Raw genomic sequence first — 20,803 nt, 5'->3', positions numbered from 1 at the left:
AAGAGGAGAAAAGGTCATAACCATGGGCTGAAAAGCACCGGGCAAGCTGGGCACTAGCCATCTTATCTCTGAAACTAGCCAGCAATAGAATCACTAAGAAGAGTGCTCATCTGTTCCAGCAAAGTTGCTTCCTCTTTGGTTGGCTTGGGGCTAGTGACAGAGCAAGATCTCGCTGGTTTAGCATGCCTCTAATACAGACCAGTGCTCCTGAGTTATACAGAGCACCACATGTGCAGGCTGATGTGCACAAGTCCTGATAAGTGATAGTTCTGTTGAGGGAAGATTTTACCTCACTTCTTCTTCTTCCCCTGTGACACCATGACCAGAAACGATGAAGCAATTGTAACTGACACAGGTAGACACCAGTGGTGATAGTACACTGATGGAAGTTCTTTCGCTTTCCGTATGTCCCATTAAAAAAACAAGCTAAATCCATTCCCCACTCTCTCCAAAGCTATGAAAACGTTCTGACATGGGTTGGGCAGCCCATTGTGAAAGCTATTGGGGATGTTTGGATTTTTAGACATTTATATGGGGTCTGTAAATAATTTGCAAAACGTGTATCCTCAGCTCCATCGAGTGGCCATAATGTATTATTACACCAGAATACGTTCTACCTGAAAAATAGATTTTTGCCGTTACTAGCACAAACAAACATTCACAGATATTTGAAGGGTGAAGGGCCCTGTGAATTGTGTATAAATAAACCCCTACATACTGTGACACGCTAATTTAGTTGTTACTTGTAATTCTCACTAACGCCAGCCATCTAAGGTGTCCCTAATTCTGAATGCTAAAGAATGTCGGTGTTCTATATTTATAATGCTGTTGGTTTTTATTCTGTCCAGACAGAAAAACAGAAGTCAAATACGTTTCCTTCTCTCAAACTGCATGAAGCTCATTCTTCTGAAACGAAAACTCCCAGCCGCAGAACCAAATCTGTGTACACACCTCTGGAGGAGCAGTACATGGCCATTAAAAAGCAGTACCCAGATGCAATCCTGTGTGTAGAATGTGGATACAAATACAGGTTTTTTGGCGAGGATGCAAAGGTCAGTGACTGAACCAAGTGCAGCTTTACCTTTCTGGCCCTTTGGGCTCAAATCACAAAGGATAGGAATTATTATTTTCAGCCATGTGACTGTATTTCCTAATATTACTTAGCCGAAAATAGCCGTCACCTTTTTGAAAATATGGAACCTTATCCCAGTGTTAAGCTACCTCATAGTCTATAATGTTGCACACTAGAAAAATAAGTCACTTGTACATATTATTTTGCTTCTTGCTGCCTATAAAACCTCTGAGGTGTCCAGTATTGGGTATTGGCTGAATGATGGGTACATTTTCAGATTGAAAGAGAAACGGAATACCCCACAGCTGCTCTTTCCCTCATTACTGACTTTCCATGCCTTGTTGGAGGTGGCCATCTTGGAAGAAGCAGAGCTTTGCTTCCTCAGGTCTGAGCTTCCAGAAAGATGAACATTGAACAGTAATTACATTTCTCCCATGACAGGGGCAGCAGTGTCTTAGATCTCTCACTGCAGATAAACAGCATAGCTTTAAGGCTGTATCTATAGGAGTGTATAGGCATCCTCACATAGCAGGTAATTCTTATGCTCTTTGGTTCCATCTAGTGGCCATAATGTGCTGTAACTCTTGTGTGCAAAGACATTTGCCCTGTGAGCATTTTATTAACAAACCCCTTAGTGTGAGTTTTATAGACAGAATACAGTTCATATATTGAAAATCAGGCTGCCTCTCAATTATCAAAGAATGTTTTTATGTATTTGCAACCCTTGTGTCTTTACTCCTGGATTGTAGTGACTGACTGTGACAGTTTTTTGCATATGTCTGTGACACATTTACTAGGGATGCACTGATACTAGTATCGGTGCCGATACAGAGTGTGACGGACTCCCTGATACCCCGACTGGATATCTCTGTCTTCAGCCTATTCCCTGAGTGCTGGAACTAGAAGCGGTGACTATGGCATGGAAGGCTTACTCCAAGAATCAGACAAGACTGACTTTGGAGTGAAACAAGAACAGCTTTATTGAGGCAGAGCACACAGAATTTATATCTGACAGGAATAGATAAGCATTCATTGTTACATGGAAGAGTTTCCTCCCCCAGACAGCCGGGTGCCGCATTGTATTGTCTTACTTAGAGAGGAGCTTAATCTCATCACTGTAACAATGGCCCCTCCAGCCAACCTGCTGCCTTTAGAACAATGGTTCCCATCAAGTCACATGGTGACCGGCTCTCCCCAGATAACATAGTAAACTGTAAAATACCCGCAGCACACAAAGTTCTCCGGGGAAATGAATCTGCAGGCCTAGGTCCGTCACACAGAGTATTTGGGCGAGTACTCGAATTTGCCCATATGCACCGATAACTTCACTTATACCAGAACTTCCATTTAGAGGAACATTTCCTCTGACGGGCAATGGCATAGGGGAACATGGAGCCGGCTTCCTGGGCAATCAGGAAGCTAGGTGGCGAGTAATGACCCGCCTCCCGGGTTCCTGTTTGGGTGGGAAGCTGGCTCCATGCTGATTGGCTGGGAAGCCGGTTTCTCGGCCAATCACAATCGAGCCAGCCAAACAACATGGAGCCGGCTTCCTGGGCAATCAGGAAGCTAGGTGGCGAGTAATGACCCGCCTCCCGGGTTCCTGTTTGGGTGGGAAGCTGGCTCCATGCTGATTGGCTGGGAAGCCGGTTTCTCGGCCAATCACAATCGAGCCAGCCAAACAACATGGAGCCGGCTTCCTGGGCAATCAGGAAGCTGGGTGGCATGTCATTATCCTCTGCCCGCCTTCCTGTGAAAACACTGTCATTTCAGATCACCTAACAGTTTCCTAATCAAATGTGATCAATATGCCTATTCAGCATTGTTATTCATTATTCTAAAGCTGGCCATACACCTTACAATTATCTGCAGATTTTCTGTGGTCAGATGGAAAAGCTGCAACAGATTCCTCCATCTACACTTGTGTGGATGGAGTAATCTCCACCTGGGCCAATCTGTTGCACTTTTTCCATCTGACCACAGAAAATCTGCAGATAATTGTAAGGTGTATGGGCACCTTTAGTCATTGGTGCAAAAGGCTTTGTAAGGTGAATTGTGCACAGGTGCGGTATCCTCTGAAATGTTTACATATTCAGTACATGCCAGCTGGTGTACCTGGTTGCGACTTGTGTTCCTGACAGATCTATATAGTGCAGGATAATTTGGACTTGCTTACAATGCATAAAAACACATGTATATCAAAAAGCAACCTCATACCTGTAAATAAATCAGCAATACAATGTTTGGCCACATTTCATCTCCACTTAGATAACTCTGTTTTTTTCAGCCTCAAAGCGGCATTTTATTGATTCTCGTCCATATCTAACCACACACCTTACCAATAAGCCCTGAAGAAGTGGGAGGCCCTTCCTTTGAAACCCGGCTGTATTTTATACAATACATTTTTCAGATCACCTTCAAAGTATTTAAGTAGTTCTACCAGGTGCTCCAAAATTTACTCATGAATGGAATACCTGTTGAGCAGTCTGTTGACCGAGATTGGAGAGGCAGCAGGCTAAGAACCATAACTGGGTCACCACTTTACCATGCCTTTGTTGTAGATCAACCTCCCCAGAGGAGAAATAACTTTCTGGATTTACACAAAACAAACTCCAAGCTATATTGGCCCAGTTCTACCGTACACCAACCAAACTTTTGCAGTTAACACACAAATGATGTACAGCTGATCTTAGAAGCAGCGGAGATGATATCGTATGGCAGGGCTCAAAATTTCAAGTCCTAAGCTACTAGCCAGGCCTGAAAAGTTACTCGCCACCAGTTGCCCCACCTAACCCCTACCCTGCCTCGGCCTTAACTCCGCCAGGTCAGCGGTGTGACGCAGAGTATAAAGATCAGTAACAATGCACAGTACAGAAGTCAGTGGTGCAATACAGAATACAGAGGCCAGCTGTGCGACGCGCAGTGCAGAGGCCAGCAATGTGATGCGCAGTGCAGAGGTCAGCATTGTGACGCGCAGTACAGAGGTCAGCAATTTTATATAATAGGAAACATCCCACCAATGGCAGCTGAGGTGGGCGGAGGAAACTGCTGTGGCCACCGAGGAGCCCAATTGAATAGGGCACAGACGATGGCAGTGGAGCTTCTTGTTCTCTTCTCCCCGCCACCGCAGTCTTAAAGAGGCCCCCCTCCCAGTCCACATCCACCGGACGTTATTAATCCGAGTTGCCCCACTCAGTATGCCCCTCTCTTGGGGTCATATTAAGTGGGGCACTAAGATCCACTCCCCCCACCCGCAATTTTCACTCGCCAATTGCGAGGGGGCGAGTGGAAATTTTGAGGCCTGCCGTATGGGAATGATCCTTCCAATGGCCAGCTGGAGGACACTTACTCAGTCAACCCAGACCTGTGTTCACACACATAGGGGCACGTTTAGTAATTCTGTTACACAGCAAGACATTGCTAACCAGGAACAGTGAGACACATTATGCCAAGGTAATATTCCTTCCTCAGCTGCTCTTAAGTAGCGCTGCAATGGAATGAGACCTGACCCTGACCACTTCTTATTTGTACAGTTGTGTAGAGTGAAATTCTTCTATACAGTCATAAGTCTGTTGCAGACCTGTGCTGATTTGCTGCAGTTGGATGCCCAGGATTACAGGGGCAGTGGCCACCAATACACAGGAAAACTCACATAGATGGGTACTCCGGTCTCCTCCCACACTCCAAAGACATGCTGGAAGGTTAATTGGCTTCTGTCTAAATTGGCCCTTGTATGTATGAATGTGAGATAGGGACCTTAGATTATAAGCTCCTTGAGGGCAGGAACTGATGTGAATGTGCATTATGTAATGCGCTGCGTAAATTGTCAGCGCTATAAAAATTAAATAGACTTTGCTATGTGAGGCAGCCTGGCTTGAATCTAATAGCGTTGCTAATTAATCCCCCATAGTGTTGTGGATGTACAATGGGGGACATTTATCAAGTCTGTTGCATGGCAGAACAATCCTAAACAGAAGCAGTGAGACAGATTGTCTGACAGATTTACTCCAAGGTTACAGCCAGTCGTAAATTCCATCCTCCGCTGCTTTAAAGTAGCACTGTGACAGAATAAAACCTGACCCTGATTACTTCTTAATTATGCGTATGTATAGAGTGAAAATCTGTTACATCTTCAGTATTACAAATTTGTCTGAGAACTTTGCAAACTGTCACACTTGGTTAACCAGGAATACAGATACATGGGGCTGTAAACCTGCAGCAGAGACAGCTGAACAGCCATATTTGATTATAGTACAGTGCAGATTGCTCTAATTGATCTGCATACATCAATTACTCTGGGTGATCTTCCCTTAGGGTGCAGCTACAGGCATCTCCATACTTGCTCTTTTTGCTTGTACATAACTAAGGGCTGGACAAATGCCAGGTAGCCAGTGCCCCTTTAAAATGTCAACTGGCTCCTATCTTTTGTGGTTTTCAGAAAAGCTGGCTCCTCAAATAATCCTGCTGTCACCAGGACTGGATAGACTGGCTTCTGAATTCCATATTAGTTTGTCCACTCCTGACTTAACAGCTCTATCAGGGACAATTCTCAAAAAGCACTCATGTACATTAACTCTAAAATATGCTAGCTTTTATGCTGATTCTTGCCATTTATTCCCTTTGCAGATTGCAGCACGTGAGCTGAACATATACTGTCACCTTGACCACAATTTTATGACTGCGAGTATTCCCACTCACAGACTATTTGTCCATGTTAGGCGACTTGTTGCAAAAGGATATAAAGTAAGTATAGGTCTATTTTTGTCTTCTGTGAAAGTTCACTATTTGTACGTTCTCTATCCTAGTATCTGTCTTTAGTCTCCTTATGCAGTTCCCCAATTCCAGCCAAAACAACCGTGGGGTTAAAGACCGTGGTAAATATTTGACAGATGGTCTCACTCTTCCCTACTCTATCCATAAAAATAATTTATGTAAACTGACCACATAATAATACAACAGTAGTACAGTGTTAGAGACCCAGAAACCCTTTCTGGGAAAGTGGCCCTGCTGACATTTTAAAGTTGGGCAGTGAATGTGACATTCACCATACAGTAACAGGTGGTTAACCCCTTCGTGAACGGGAGACATACACTGTACGTCCCGCCACAAAGGGACCAAATGACTTGTCACGTACAAGTTATTTGCTGCACTTGAAGGCTGGTAACCGCTGAGAATCAGCAGTTACCATTCATTAATGTATCCCTCAGTTTCGAGGCATCCATTAATGAAAGGGTTAACCTTTTTCAGACACCCGATACCATAGTATCGGGTGTCTGAGAGTCAAAGCAGAGCGGGCACACATGCCGGCTTTTGCCAGCATTTGGACAGCTCGTATAGATCGAGAGATATCTCTCTCAAGCTATACTGGCTTTTTTTTCTTTTTTTCTTTCACTTTCAGGAATAGATACATAATGTGTCTATTCCTATAATGTATCTATTCCTGAAAGAAGAATGTTTCAGTTTTCTGATGGTTGTTGGAACAATCAGAAAACTAGCTGAATCCTGAACTGCTGCAGGATCAGTGTCACTAACTTATTAACGGCTGTTCTGAAGTTTGAAGCAGCCTGATAATAACCAAAAATGTATTAATTTATCAATCAGTAATAGTGAGATTAATTCACAATGACTGCTTGATATAATTAAATAAATAAAATAAACATTTTAGGTTTTAAAAAAATTGTGAAAAGTGTAAAAAATAAAATAAAATAAGGGACAAATAAATGAATGTATTTATTGATTTTTTTTTTAGCTGTGCTGGTTTTGTAAAAAAATACTACAAATCAGAACTGGGAAAAAAGTGTTTTTTTTAAATTTTTTTCCTCTTTTTTTATATTTTATTTGTCCTAAGTGAGGCGTTAGACACACATATGTGATATAAATATGTAGCCCTATCTGTCCTCTAAAAAACAATATATAATATGTGTGGGTGCACTTTGTAAGAAAGTATATTACTGACGTGGAAGAATCACACAGCAAAAATTTCAAAAGTGTGCCAGTCATTTACGAACAAACTAAAAACAAGCTCAGTCATGAAGGGGTTAATAATGTCCTGTAGCTTAAAACAAATGCATCAGGAAGATTCAGTTGTTTTGAAGGTTTAGTGAATGTGACGTTCACTGCTTTATTAATCTGCCCCTATTAATGGTATCTATGTGCTCCTAACATAGATGTTCTTCTGTATATGTACATGAAGTCATTTATATTTGCTCACTGGTTGAGCCTTGTTTATTTCACTGTACGTCCATCAGACATAAGCAGTCTCATTGAAATAGAACACTTTTGCTTCTCCAAACAAGGCAAGAGAAAGATGGCCTGGTACGTGGTTATTATTGCTGCTATTAGGTACGACTTTATGCGCAAGTTTAATCAAATCTGGAATTCCTGGGCAGCCAATTATATGTCTCTGGAGGTCGAGCAACTGCTGTGATTACTTTTCTATTGGCCACAGTCAAGATGTAGTGGTCTGTGCACCCCGGGTTCTCTCTTCCCCTTTATCTCCCGGTTCTGCCTGCCCCTTTGGGCCCTCTGTTCTTGCCTCTGGGCCTTCCTTCTGTACTCTCTATTCTGCTTTCTCTTCTCTAGGCTCTGTTTAATTTGGCTTCTTTTTAATTTTTTATTCTCCTGTTGGGGGACTTTATATTTTTCTTTGGTTAGGTCTTCTGTATGTCACCTTCACCAGGGTCATAGCCTGGCCTGGCTTTGTTTCTTCGGTCCAAAAGTGTGACTTGTATATAGAAAAGTCCTTTCGGGGACAATCTAGTGGCTCTACTCAATGTGCTCTATGCAGTCTTATATGATTTGAAGTACCTGAAATGTATCGGTTTTATCTTGTCCTGTTTGGTTTCTTTCTTATCTATGCATTTCTTTAATAAGTATTATTATTATTTCTATATATATCATTAATAAGTATCATTGCAATTAAAGCCAAATACTTTCTGCAGTCTATAATATGAAGCACTCCCAATGGTCCTGGTAACCAGAGACTCTGAGGTCTTTGTCTAGGTTTTAGGTCACAATACAGAGCTAAAGAATTAAGTTCTTTATCCCGAGGAGGAAGTACTTGTCAACACAAAATAATAAGTTGATTTGCAAATGGTGGCGTGTACACAGTTGGTGTACGTCACATGTAAATATGAATGTTTATGTAACTGCATCCATTCATATGTTCTGTGTCTCCTTATAACAACATTTTGTAATTCTGCAATGTTCCACTATGTGGAGCTTCAGTCCTATCAAGTTGTAATTCTGTTCCCTTTGCAGGTTGGGGTCGTTAAACAAACAGAAACCGCAGCGCTGAAAGCAGCAGGTGAAAACAAGAATTCTCTGTTTACCAGACGACTTTCTGCCCTCTATACAAAGTCAACGCTCATTGGGGAAGATATCCTTTTATAGAGTGCTTACAGCTCATCATTTAAAGTGATACTAAACTCAGGAGTTAAACCTTAAAAATACATTCAGGTACCTTAACTATTAACAAAAAATTATCTTATTTGTGCACCACTCAGCTGTAGATCCTCAAATCATCTCTGAATTGGTGCCGACACTGTCCTTCTTTCTGGAGGGTGGCTACTTTTGTTCCCCATGTTCCCTGTGTGTTGCCAAGTAGTCACCACTCCGAGCTCGCTCCCGTGATGGACTACAAGCTCACATTTATTTTACTAATTTGTATTTAGATTGTGGTGTAGGGGTTAAAGAGGCAATGGCACTTTGCCAATTCAGGCCAGGATGACAGCGTCCTTTGACAGCACACCCCTTACAGCAAGTTATACTATCCGATCTGCTCTACGTCGGTACTCTGGCTCCCTTTCTATGCTAATAAAAAAAACATTTAAAAACCAGGTATTATCTGTTAAGGATGTTAGTAAATAACTGGAATAAAGGTAAATGTTTTTTTTTTTTTTTTTTTTAGAGTTTAACGTTACTCGGAGCTTCTGGAAGATATGAAAGGAACACGTTAATGCAGCTATGTATTCATGAATACAATGTGAAATGTAGTTCATTAAATGCAAGCAGTGTAAGTACCTGAATGGGACTTGGTATCAGTGCAGTCCCACAGCAGATCTAGGAGAAAGGGAGGAAGAAGCAGCACAAGGAGCAAATCAGATGTGCTGCAGGAAGAGAAAGGAGAGCGACATAGAAATGAGCTCATCGATGTGCTTCTTCTTTTACTGTCTCAGTGTAGGGGTGGGGACCTGTAAGTGAAAGCGTAGCAGAGAAAGATTAGGCCCCATCCCCTGCCAGACCAGACGGTGCTGTGAAACAGAACTGTGTAAATCTCAGGACTGAATGCACACAAATACAAATGATTTGGCAGGTAAAAAAACTACCACATATGTGTTTAATTGAGGAAAGAGAAGAAGCACATGCGCATATACATATATTAAACATTTTTTTTTGCATATAAATATATATATGTAGAAGTGTATGTATGTACAGGTATTCATATATCATTTTCATTTTATTAACCTTAATCTTGCGTACATGTGAGCCCTTTGATAAACATTGATGATTCACCGGAGGTTGAGACTGTCACAACGGAGTGCCCAAACAGCTACCTCTTATGTGTCTCTGAAAATCTGGAAAGATCCAAACACAAGAAGTCTGACACGTTAATATTCGGTCTAGTGGTAAGAATAATTTTTTTTTTTTTGTTTCTGTCTAATGAAGCAGAACATAATTTTAAATATAGAAATGCAAATCTGTATACATATTAAATACTGTCATTGTTGCACTTTTTTCCATGCTGTGAAGGAAGTCAAGATGCAGTCCAGTAACCAACACCTTGAAATATATTGGGGGGATTTATCAAAACTGGAGCAGACAGGATCTGGTGCAGCTTCTTTCCCCTGTTTGTTCAGCAAAGCTTTGAAAATGAAAGCTAGAAGCTGGTAGGTTGCCATGCACAGCTGCTCTAAATTCTGTCTGCTCCAGTTTCGATTAATTCCCCCCATTGCATCTGTGCCCACCTTCTCTACTACATCATGATGACATATAGCACAGTATGGGGATCTCCTTTTCCCTCAGAGGAACACAGCTTCTTTTGTTTTTGATGCACATAGGAATTAGTAGGCTTACAGACCTGTCAGAGAAGTGTGTAAATTGCAAATGCAGATCTTGTCCATTATAATGCTCATTTCCTGGCTACCATGCTGACCTTATGGCTTCAGTGTTTTCTCAGTCATTCACCTGCACCAAATATGCAAATCAGCATTTTGGACTTCCCTTGCTGCATGCTTGTTTTGTTTCAGTGACCTCCTAGCATTTTTAGGAGTAGGTTAAGGGCCTGTTCACACGACGTCCGTTTTCTGTGCTGACCTGATCCGTATGCTCCTGCACTAAAAATGTATCCCAATGTATCCCTATGTGTTTTATGGGCTACAGTTCTCACGTGCGCAGTCTGTTCAGGTTACAACAGAAAAAATACTGCATGTCACATTTTGTATGGTCAGGAAATGGATCGGAAACGCAAAACGCGTCAAAAACGCACTGCACTGCAGCTAACATACTGACAGCCCCACTCCAACAAAACAAAAAAACACATTTTTTTTTTTTTTAACTGGAATGCATCAAAAATGCGGCCAAAACGCAGCAAAAAATCACTGCATCAGTAGCACCGCGTCTGCAGATCCGCACCTGATCAGGACCTGATATCATGTGAACAGGCCCTAATAGTGACAGCATAAATGTGTCTGTCATGAGAGGTCTTCTTTAAAGGAAAGCTATAATGATTTCTGTGAATTTTTTTAAGGAAAAGGGGACGAGTCAATGGTCTCATGTACTTGTGTGTCAATCTCAGCTTGAGCTACTGCACTCTGTAGACAAGCCTTTTTTTTCAGCAGGAGGTTAGGAGAAACTGGAAAACAAGAAAAGAAACACCACTTGCTGGTTGAAGTCATTAAAACAGTGTGTATTGGTGCTTGAATCTTGTTGAGCTTTGTGTATTTCTTCCAGATCTGTGCAGTAATCCAGTGAGAAACCTTTCCTGGTGTTTCCAGTAGTAAAGACCGGTCACTGCTGCTTTCTTTCCTTGTGCAGGGTTGACTGGTCTTGCATCAGTCCGCTCCTGTAGTTCTCTGCAGGCAGCCGGTAGTGGGTGGGGCCTGCCTGGCCCCTCCCACAGCTCTACTCTCTGCACATGTTATGTACAACACAGTGATGAGGTCACTGCTTTACATGATAATATCTTGGTTTACAAAGGCATTTGGTGCCCAAAAAGTGGATTTATATTCTTTGTGCCTATTGGAGAATATACCGTATTTGCCGGCGTATAAGACGGGTTTTGAGACCTTAAAACATCCCCCGAAAATCAGGGGGTTGTCTTATACGCCGGGTACCTACGGAAGGATACGGTATACTGTATGTAGCTTCGGCTACATACAGTATACCGCGTTGAGCCAATCACGGCAGGCTTTGTATTAATGAATACAAAGCCTGTATTCATTAATACAAAGCCTGCCGTGATTGACTCAGCGGAAGACGGAGGACACATCGGGGATGGTGGATGAGGTAAGAGACTGTAATCCCGATTGTGGCTCGGGGTTACCGCTTATGGTACTGAAAATTAACCCCGAGCCACACTCGGGAATACCGCCATGGATGTAAGTGGGTGCATTTAAACATTATTTTGGGCTATACTCGTCTTATACGACGAGTATAGCCCAAAACCTATATTTTAACACAAAAAGTAGGGGGTCGTCTTATACGCCGGCAAATACGGTATTTAAATGAAGGTTTTTGTGATTGGGGTTCATCTTTAAGGCGCTTTAAGTTTACCACACACCTTACAATCTCCTTTTTAGATCTACCAACAACTATGTAGTGCCAGGGACAGTCTGGTTGGATAGAGATTATTTGGATGGATCAGGTCAGTCCTCGGTCAGGTTGTAAGGTGTATGGTGACCCTTAGAAACATCTTTATTTGCATCCAAAATCTGTTTACTTTTTGATTTGCTTATGAAGACATTTTAACTTCTTGCACAGGCTGTTCAACCTTCTACAGGAGAAGTGATATATGACAACTTTCCCGACTCGAAGTCATGCTGCGAACTGGAGACAAGAATACTTCGCTTACAGCCAGTGGAAATTCTGGTTCCTTCTGACATTTCTGATGGAACTGAAAAGCTGATCAGCAGCATTACGACGGCATGGTAGGTGTTGGATTTCATAAAATGTGTGCACTAGGTATGTAGAAAATAGAGTGCCTACTCTTCTGCTTAGGCTTGAATCTTTGTTTTCCCAAGAAATCTTTTTTCATCAGTTAATGTTCAAAGATACCTTCTGACATGAATATTTTTTTTCATTTTTATGACATTAGCTTTTTGTATTCCTGGGTGGTGTTTGTTAGGTTTCTATTATTGTCTGTGCCCCCCACACACCAGGCAAAAACAAGCACATAACCCTTTCAGTGCATTACAATTTTTACCCGTGGTTCTGCTTTAGGGTCAAACTCCAGCATGAGTTTAATGACGCTCAGCATCTTGTGTGGCAACCAAAATTGTCTAGAACATTTAGCTGATTGTTGTAGCATTCAAAAGATAAAATCACATGATAAAATTACTCTTTATTAGGGATGCACGGATACCGGTAATTTGGTACAGAGTACGAGTACTGATAATTTGTTTCCGTTACTTGCCGATAACAATTCCCAAGTAACGGAAGTCCCATTCAGGAAGCCAGGTGGCGTGTAATGACTCGCCACCTGGCTTCCTGATTAGCCGGGCAGCGTGTAAAGACTCGCCACCCGGCTTCCCGATTAACAAGAAAGTCTGTTCACTCTTACCTTGGTATGTCCAGCCTGTCACCCCCGGGGCCTCTACAGCCAGAACGCAGCCTTCCTCCGGTACCCAGCTGGAGCTGTCTGGCCGGCCAATCAGGAAGCTGGGTGCCGTGTAATGACGCAACGCACTGCTTTCTGATTGGCCGGGAGGCCGGCTCCATGCTCCCTCGTCATGAGATGAACCTGGGCAGCGCGTCATTACACCCTGCTCGGCTTCCTGATAGAGGAAGTATCGGGCTAGGCATTGGAGCATTTGGGCGAGTACTCACCCAAATACTCGGTATCAGCACCGATATCGATACTAGTATCGGTGCATTCCTACTCTTTATGATTCATGTAGAGCGATATCAGTGGCGATTGAGGTTATATAGCTTCCTATATGCATAACTTCATCTTTTGTTTTAACCTAAAGATGCGAAAAGTTATGTTATGTAGAATGAAAATATATACAGTGCGGATGTTTTAAACATATACTCTAGGGGTCACTATGGTACAGCAAACCTTTGTACATACAGATAGCATTTGTTATAGCACAAAACACATCCATTACAAAATGCTGTTGCCAGTGCCTAACAAACTAAATTATAAGCTTGGGATAGTTCTCCAGATTACACTATACAGACAACTGAAATAGTTTAAGAAGTCTTTAAGTGGAACTTTACCCTTGTCTTACAAATGACAACAAAGGCGCTGCTGTGATGGACTGCAATCTCACGTTTAGTTTACTAATTTGTATTGAGATTGTAGTCCATCACGGGAGCGAGCTTGCAGCGGTGGCTACTTTACAACACACACAGGGACCATGGGGAAGAAAAGTAGCCACCCTCCAGAAGGAAGGAAAAAAAGTAGCCACCCTCCAGAAGGAAGGACAGTGTCAGCCCCAATTCAGAGATGATTGGAGAATCTACAGCCGAGTGATACACCAATAAGATACATTTTTGTTAAGGTACTTGAATGCATTTTTAAGATTTAACTCCTGCGTTTAGTGTCACTTTACGTTCACAGAGAAATGCATTTTGTAATAATTAGTAGGGCAATCTCTTTTTATAAACAATCTTTTTACCTGGCAATGTAGTATTAATATACCTCTTCTATTGAGATGAAATAGGTGGGAGATCTTGTATTTAAAGTTTAGCTATACCTGTAATCTTTATGGCTGCAAACAGTGTTTCTTGAGGAGCATTGATAACATGGAAAAGGGTTTGGACCAGACTGAACAGGTGCTGTCAGGGGCCAGCTTAGAGGAGGGTGGTGACATGGAGGAGCAGGACCCGAAGGAAGGAAGCTGGGTAACAATCAGAAGACGGGGTAAAGGATAGAGTGTTTAGAGAGGCTAGCCCTGAATTGTAACACCCGAATAAATTTGCCTGTTTGCATGATATTGGGGATATCGGTTCAGGGGTAGCACTGCTGGAGCAGAATAACTCCCCTAGCTGCCAGGAGAGTGACTGCTCTGGTATGAAGGGTTGCAGGGGCTTAAGCAAAGACAGACAGATCCTGGTGGTAGGGGATTCTATTATTAGCAGGCGGGGTCATCTGTCACAAAAAACGTGATAGCTGAACGTTTTCTACCAGGCACTCAGGTTTGGCCTATTGCGGATCGGATTGTTGGGTGGGGCTGGGGAAGACCCAGCTGTCATAGTACATATTAGTATCCATGACAATCTCAGGGGAAGATAGAGTGTCCTAAAGAAGGTTTTAAAGGACTTAGGTGAGACACTTAGGAAAAGGACCTCCAAGGTATTATTTCCCGAAATACTTCCTGTACAACGAGCCCACCAGAGCGGCAGTGAGAACCTAGTGAGCTGAACAATTGGCTGCGAAGCTGGTGTAGAAAGGGTTTAGGTTTTTGGAGAACTGGGCTGACTTCTCGGTCAGCTACTGGCTCCACTGCAGGGACGGACTGCACCGAAATGGGGAGACTGCAGCCCTACTGGGGGAACAATGGTAAAAAAGGTTGAAGGAGCTTTTAAAGTAGATAATGAGGACGGATCGGAAAGGACTGAGCCAGGTAATAACCTAAAAAGATTGAGGAGTAAGGTGACCACAAAAGAAACAAGGGATTCTAAAATATGAAAAACAAATACACAAAATACGGACGCATGCAGTAGTAGACAAATTATAGGTAACAGAAAAATAGTTAACACAAGTGAAACCTTGAAATGCATGTTCACCAATGCTAGAAGCCTGGTGGAGGAGCTGGAACTCTTACTACTCGGAGAGGAATATGATCTAGTAGGAATAACAGAAACCTGGCTGGATGGATCACACAACTGGGCAGCAAATATAAATGGATATTCTCTATTTAGAAGGGATAGGGAAAGAAGAAGAGGGGGAGGAGTATGTCAAGAATGACCTGACGGTGAATGCAAGAGGTGATATAGCACAGACAAACGGGGATAATGCTGAGTTACTATGGATACAAATGGAAATGAAGGATAAGAAAGGGAAACTACTAGTGGGAATATGCTACAGGCCACCAAACACGGAGGATAAGGAGACTCCTATACTGTCACAGATATAAATAGTGGGAAAGAAAGGCAATGCCATCATAATGGGGGATTTGAATTATCCTGATAGAGTGGACAAATAAAACAGCAAACTCTAGCAAGGGCCGTCACTTCTTTAACACTCTCCGGGATAATTTCATAGGACAATTGGTGAACACTCTCCGGGATAATTTCATAGGACAATTGGTGGAAACCCCAACGAGGGAAAATGCGTTGTTAGATTTATTCATTACAAATAACACATAGCTGATTTCAAATGTGGAAGTCAGGGACAAGCTAGGGAGCAGTGATCACGGAATGATAATGTTCACGGTAAACTCAGGAAAACACAGGCATGTAGGTAATACAAGAAGACTCAATTTTAGAAAAGTTAACTTTAATGCACTAAGAGGCCTACTATGTGATATTAAATTGGGATGAAATATTCCTGAATGGGAACACAGAGGAGAAATTGAGAGGTTTTAAGGAAATCTTGAATAACAAAATTGGCCAGTGCATTTCATTTACAACTAAATTCAGAAAAGCAAAAATTAAACCAGGGTGGTTAAAAAGCAAGGTAAAACAACACATAAGAGAGAAGGATAAGGCCATCAAAAAATATAAATCAGAGGGGACACCATAGGCATTCAAAAACTACAAGAAATCCAACATAAAATGTACAAAAGCAATCAGGGCAGCAAAAGTAGAATATGAAGCGCACATAGCATTAGTAAGCAAAAAGAACCCCAAGGAATTCTTTAAATATATAAATTGTAGGAAGGTATGGACGGAACATATAGGCACCATAAATGATGACGAGGGGAGGTCGGCTACCAGGGACAGTGGAAAGCGAACATGTTAAATGCATTCTTTTCTTCTGTCTTTACAGACAAGACGGACGTGGGCATCGATCAGGCTAACTGGCTCTGTGGCTAACGGAGAGCAGAGTAAAACATATATTAGAAAAAATTAAAAGTAATACTTCCACTTTATAAATCATTGGTTTGGCCCCATCTTGAGTATGCGGTACAATTCTGGACGCTGACTCTCAGGAGGGATGTCCTGGAACTGGAGAGAGTTCATAGAAGGGCTACAAAATTAATTAAAGGGATCGAAGGCCTGAGTTATGAAGATCGCGTTCAAGATCTTAACTTATTCACCTTAGAAAAGAGGCGATTAAGAGGGGACCTTATTGCAGTCTTCAAAATCATCAATGGGGACCACGATATTAGGAACAAACTGTTCAATCCCAAAACTGTATTGAGAACATACATAGGTTGAACTGAATGGACCTTGGTCTTTATTCAACCTTACATACTATGTTACTGTGTTGTAGGAAAAGTAAGTGCCGGGGTTTTCTGGCATTTGGGCCACAAAAGACTATAAGCAGGTTTTGTTCTGGCAGGATAGGTGTGAGGCGAGTTTGGCGAATGATTTAAAGATGACTGAAATTATCTGAGCGTTTGGGGGAGAATTATATGAGCTGTTAGAGCTTTGTCTGAGTCTCCACCATCCAGTGGTCTTCCAGGCTGTGTTTTTAACATATGCAGCTACATAAGCTGGTGAAGTCTGTCATTTTTGACATAAAGTAGAATCATCTTAGAGGAAACAGAGCTTTTAAAATAGAAAAGAGGATTACTGTATCAGGACGTTCTACAGGTAGGGTTTAAAGTTGTGCCTGTTGAAAGTACACGAGTAGCATACGCTTAGGTAAGGAATAAATTCAGCTTGTAGGTATTGAAAATGCTTTACAGTAGGGATGATTACAGTAGGCTGATACAGGGCATTTTAACAAGTACTTCTACTTGTAAAAAAGCCCCGATTCTAAAGGCCGATACCGACCCTCTAAATTTTTGAACAAGTTTGGCTGCCTGAGTTCCCACGCTTGCTGGGGACCTCAGGCAGCCTTTTGCGGACCACGCAGTAGCTGTCATTGGCAGTGCTGGTCTGGCTGTACACCTCTTCTTCCTCCTCCTTCCTAAGACTGGCTCAGCCAAGGACAGCCCCACACCTGCAATACAGCCCGGGAATAGTCGGTACAGCCATGGAGAAACGCGATCACAGCCCTGGAGAGCCCCACATGCAGCCCTGGTGAGATGCGAACGCAGCCCTAGAGCGCCTCACATGTATCCCTGGCGAGACCCACACGTAGCCCTGCTGAGACCCGCATTGCTTGTTGCCATTCTCCATTGTTGTATAATCATGGATTTATGGGATCTGTAGTTCTCTATTGCTGGTTGGCATTCTCCATTGCTGTATAATCATGGATTGATTGGATTTGTAGTCCCCTATTGCTAGTTGGCATTCTCCATTGCTGAATAATCCATGGTTTGAATTACAGTTCTACAAAATTAAAAAGAAACTGCCCTAAGATCATTAATCTGTATTGTTTTAGAAAAAAATGTCATGTCCCTTTAAGAAAACGTATCGGTAATTGTTATCGACGAGTACCTGAGGGGGAAGTACTTGATCTTGGAAAAAGTGGTATCGTTGCATCCCTACTTACAGTATTTGCGGCTGAGATTTGTGATCCTCAATTTGAGGATCGCTGGGTTTGGAACAGTGTATGTATCTAGAATAGAATATGATAAAGAGGGGTATGTTTATTCATGGAAGGAATATGCATTTTACACATTGTTGTGTCCAATATATTCAGACTTTTATTGTCCTGTTTTGGGGTTCTAGCTCTTAAAACCTTTTAGATACTGTGTATAAGGATTCAGAGAATTTGGTGACCTCTGTTATAGTGAGTAGGTGTCTCTGTGCCCATCACCCAGGTTGGAGAGTTGGTTTGCAGTGATTCAGGTCAGAACAGTCAGGACTCCCAGAATCAAGGGTCCTAAAAGGGTTGTCCAATTACACTTAGAGTATGTTTGCCTTGTTGCCCATATGAATGGTTTTAAGAGAGAATCAGGGGCGGACTGACCATTCGGGCACTCGGGCATGGTCCGGGTCCACTAGGGGGCCCCGTGAGAGGCTACTGGTACCTTTCATTGGTTGCCAATAACAGGCCAGGCACTCTTTACAGGCTCTGTGCTCATCCGCACGGGCTGCCTTACATAAATGTCACTAAGATGGCTGCCATCTTTGAACCTGGAAGTTCCCACAGTCCGGGCCCGGGAACTATTTTACACCACTTCAGGAATTACAAGTCGGCTGACGGGCCTTTCTGCTGTGCTGCAATGTGTGGTATGTCTGCCACACAAGTCACGTTTAAAAAAAAAAAAATAATTTTGACTGGCAGCCATTTTTTATCTAATCGCGCATGCGCATAGGATCACACCCCTGCGTTGCCAGACCTCTGGGTAGGGAATGAGGAGCTTACAGAGCCTGTGCAGGAGGAGACAGAAAGGAGGGGAAAGAATCCGCGGAAGCAAGCAGAGGACGACAACGCAGACGACTGAATAGCTTCTTTTGTAAGTAAATTGTTTTATTATAAATGTAGTTTAATGTCTGGTTTTGTCTTTTATTATATTCTGGCTTTTGTTTAAAGGGACAGTTTAAAAAAAAAAAATTTTCTAGTTATGTATGATGGTTTTTGCTAATAAATAAATATAAATGTAGTGTACCGTATATTATACTGTATACGTGGTGTTGGTATACCGTATATTATACTGTATACGTGGTGTTGGTATACCGTATATTATACTGTATACGTGGTGTTGGTATACCGTGCATAAGGCTAGGTTCAGATCTGAGGGATACCCGGGACCGTGCGATCATGTGCTAGTGCACACAGTGGTTGCCGCGTGACCCTTTTGATATCAATGGGGTTGCACCGCGTGGCAATCGCTGAAAAAAGGTACATGCACCTATTTTTGCGACACATGATGCGCTGCTTTTTTAGCAGTAAAAAAAAATGCTTTATTGTAGTTGCTTTTTGATAATATAAATGTAGTGGTGCTATAATGTATATTATACTGTATACGTGGTGTTGGTATGCCGTATATTATACTGTAGTAGTGCTATAATGTATATTATACTGAATAGGAACAGAAACAAGGGGCAGAACTACCGTCGCTGCAGGGCCCATGGCTGGAGGAGGCCCACTGACAGGAGGCACGGCGTGTCATAAGTGCACGGGATGAGCAGGCAGCACCTACTGAGGAGACAGAGCGGGCAAGCAGGTAGCAGGCCTGCAAGTAGAAGGGGAAGGCTTGTATTCTCTCTCTTGTGAGTGTTCTTTTTTTAAATTGCCTTAATCCGCTCCAGTCCTAAGTCCACTTGGTTACAAAGTCCTGCGTCCAGTGCGTTACAAAGTCCTGCGTCCAGTGCGTTACAAAGTCCTGCGTCCAGTGCGTTACAAAGTCCTGCGTCCAGTGCGTTACAAAGTCCTTGGGTGACAAATTCCTGCGTCCAGTGCGTTACAAAGTCCTGCGTCCAGTGCGTTACAAAGTCCTGCGTCCAGTGCGTTACAAAGTCCTGCGTCCAGTGCGTTACAAAGTCCTGCGTCCAGTGCGTTACAAAGTCCTGCGTCCAGTGCGTTACAAAGTCCTGCGTCCAGTGCGTTACACAGTCATGCGTCCATTGCGTTACAGACTCCTGCGTCCATTGCGTTACAGACTCCTGCGTCCATTGCGTTAGACTCCTGCATCCAGTGCGTTACAGACTCCTGCGTCCATTCATTTACAGACTCCTGCTTCCAGTGCATTACAGACTCCTGCGTCCATTGCGTTACAGACTCCTGCGTCCATTGCGTTAGACTCCTGCATCCAGTGTGTTACAGACTCCTGCGTCCATTCATTTACAGACTCCTGCTTCCAGTGCGTTACAGACTCCTGCGTCCATTGCGTTACAGACTCCTTTGCGTTACAAAGTCCTGCGTCCAGTGCGTTACAAAGTCCTGCGTCCAGTGCGTTACAAAGTCCTGCGTCCAGTGCGTTACAAAGTCCTGCGTCCAGTGCGTTACAAAGTCCTGCGTCCAGTGCGTTACAAAGTCCTGCGTCCAGTGCGTTACAAAGTCCTGCGTCCAGTGCGTTACACAGTCATGCGTCCATTGCGTTACAGACTCCTGCGTCCAGTGCGTTACAGACTCCTGCGTCCATTGCGTTAGAATCTTGTATGCCTAGTGCGTTACAGACTCCTGCGTCCATTCATTTACAGACTCCTGCTTCCAGTGCATTACAGACTCCTGCGTCCATTGCGTTACAGACTCCTGCGTCCATTGCGTTAGACTCCTGCATCCAGTGTGTTACAGACTCCTGCGTCCATTCATTTACAGACTGCTGCTTCCAGTGCGTTACAGACTCCTGCGTCCATTGCGTTACAGACTCCTGCATCCAGTGCGTTACACAATCTTGCGTCCAGTGCATTACAAAGTCTTGAGCCCATTGTGTTACAGACTCCTGCGTCCAGTGCGTTACAGACTCCTGCGTCCAGTGCGTTACAGACTCCTGCGTCCAGTGCGTTACAGACTCCTGCGTCCAGTGCGTTACAGACTCCTGCGTCCAGTGCGTTACAGACTCCTGC

The 20,803-nt window shown here is 43.0% G+C and overlaps 1 protein-coding gene across 1 annotated transcript in view; it reads left to right on the top strand.

The window, feature by feature from the left end:
* The window catches only part of MSH3 (mutS homolog 3), a 152,225-nt gene that overhangs the window by 5,927 nt on the left and 125,495 nt on the right, over positions 1-20,803 (top strand). Inside the window, exons 4-8 of the mRNA XM_018565205.1 lie at positions 849-1,052; positions 5,696-5,812; positions 8,330-8,447; positions 9,551-9,696; positions 12,050-12,216. Of these exons, the coding sequence (XP_018420707.1) occupies positions 849-1,052; positions 5,696-5,812; positions 8,330-8,447; positions 9,551-9,696; positions 12,050-12,216 (752 nt within the window). The remainder of the gene's footprint in view (positions 1-848; positions 1,053-5,695; positions 5,813-8,329; positions 8,448-9,550; positions 9,697-12,049; positions 12,217-20,803) is intronic.

Source organism: Nanorana parkeri, unplaced genomic scaffold (assembly GCF_000935625.1).
Source record: "Nanorana parkeri isolate BGI_ZX_2015 unplaced genomic scaffold, ASM93562v1 scaffold822, whole genome shotgun sequence".
NCBI classification, from domain to species: domain Eukaryota; kingdom Metazoa; phylum Chordata; class Amphibia; order Anura; family Dicroglossidae; genus Nanorana; species Nanorana parkeri.
The sequence above is the reverse complement of the archived record's forward strand: the minus strand, read 5'-3'. Positions and strand labels throughout refer to the sequence as shown.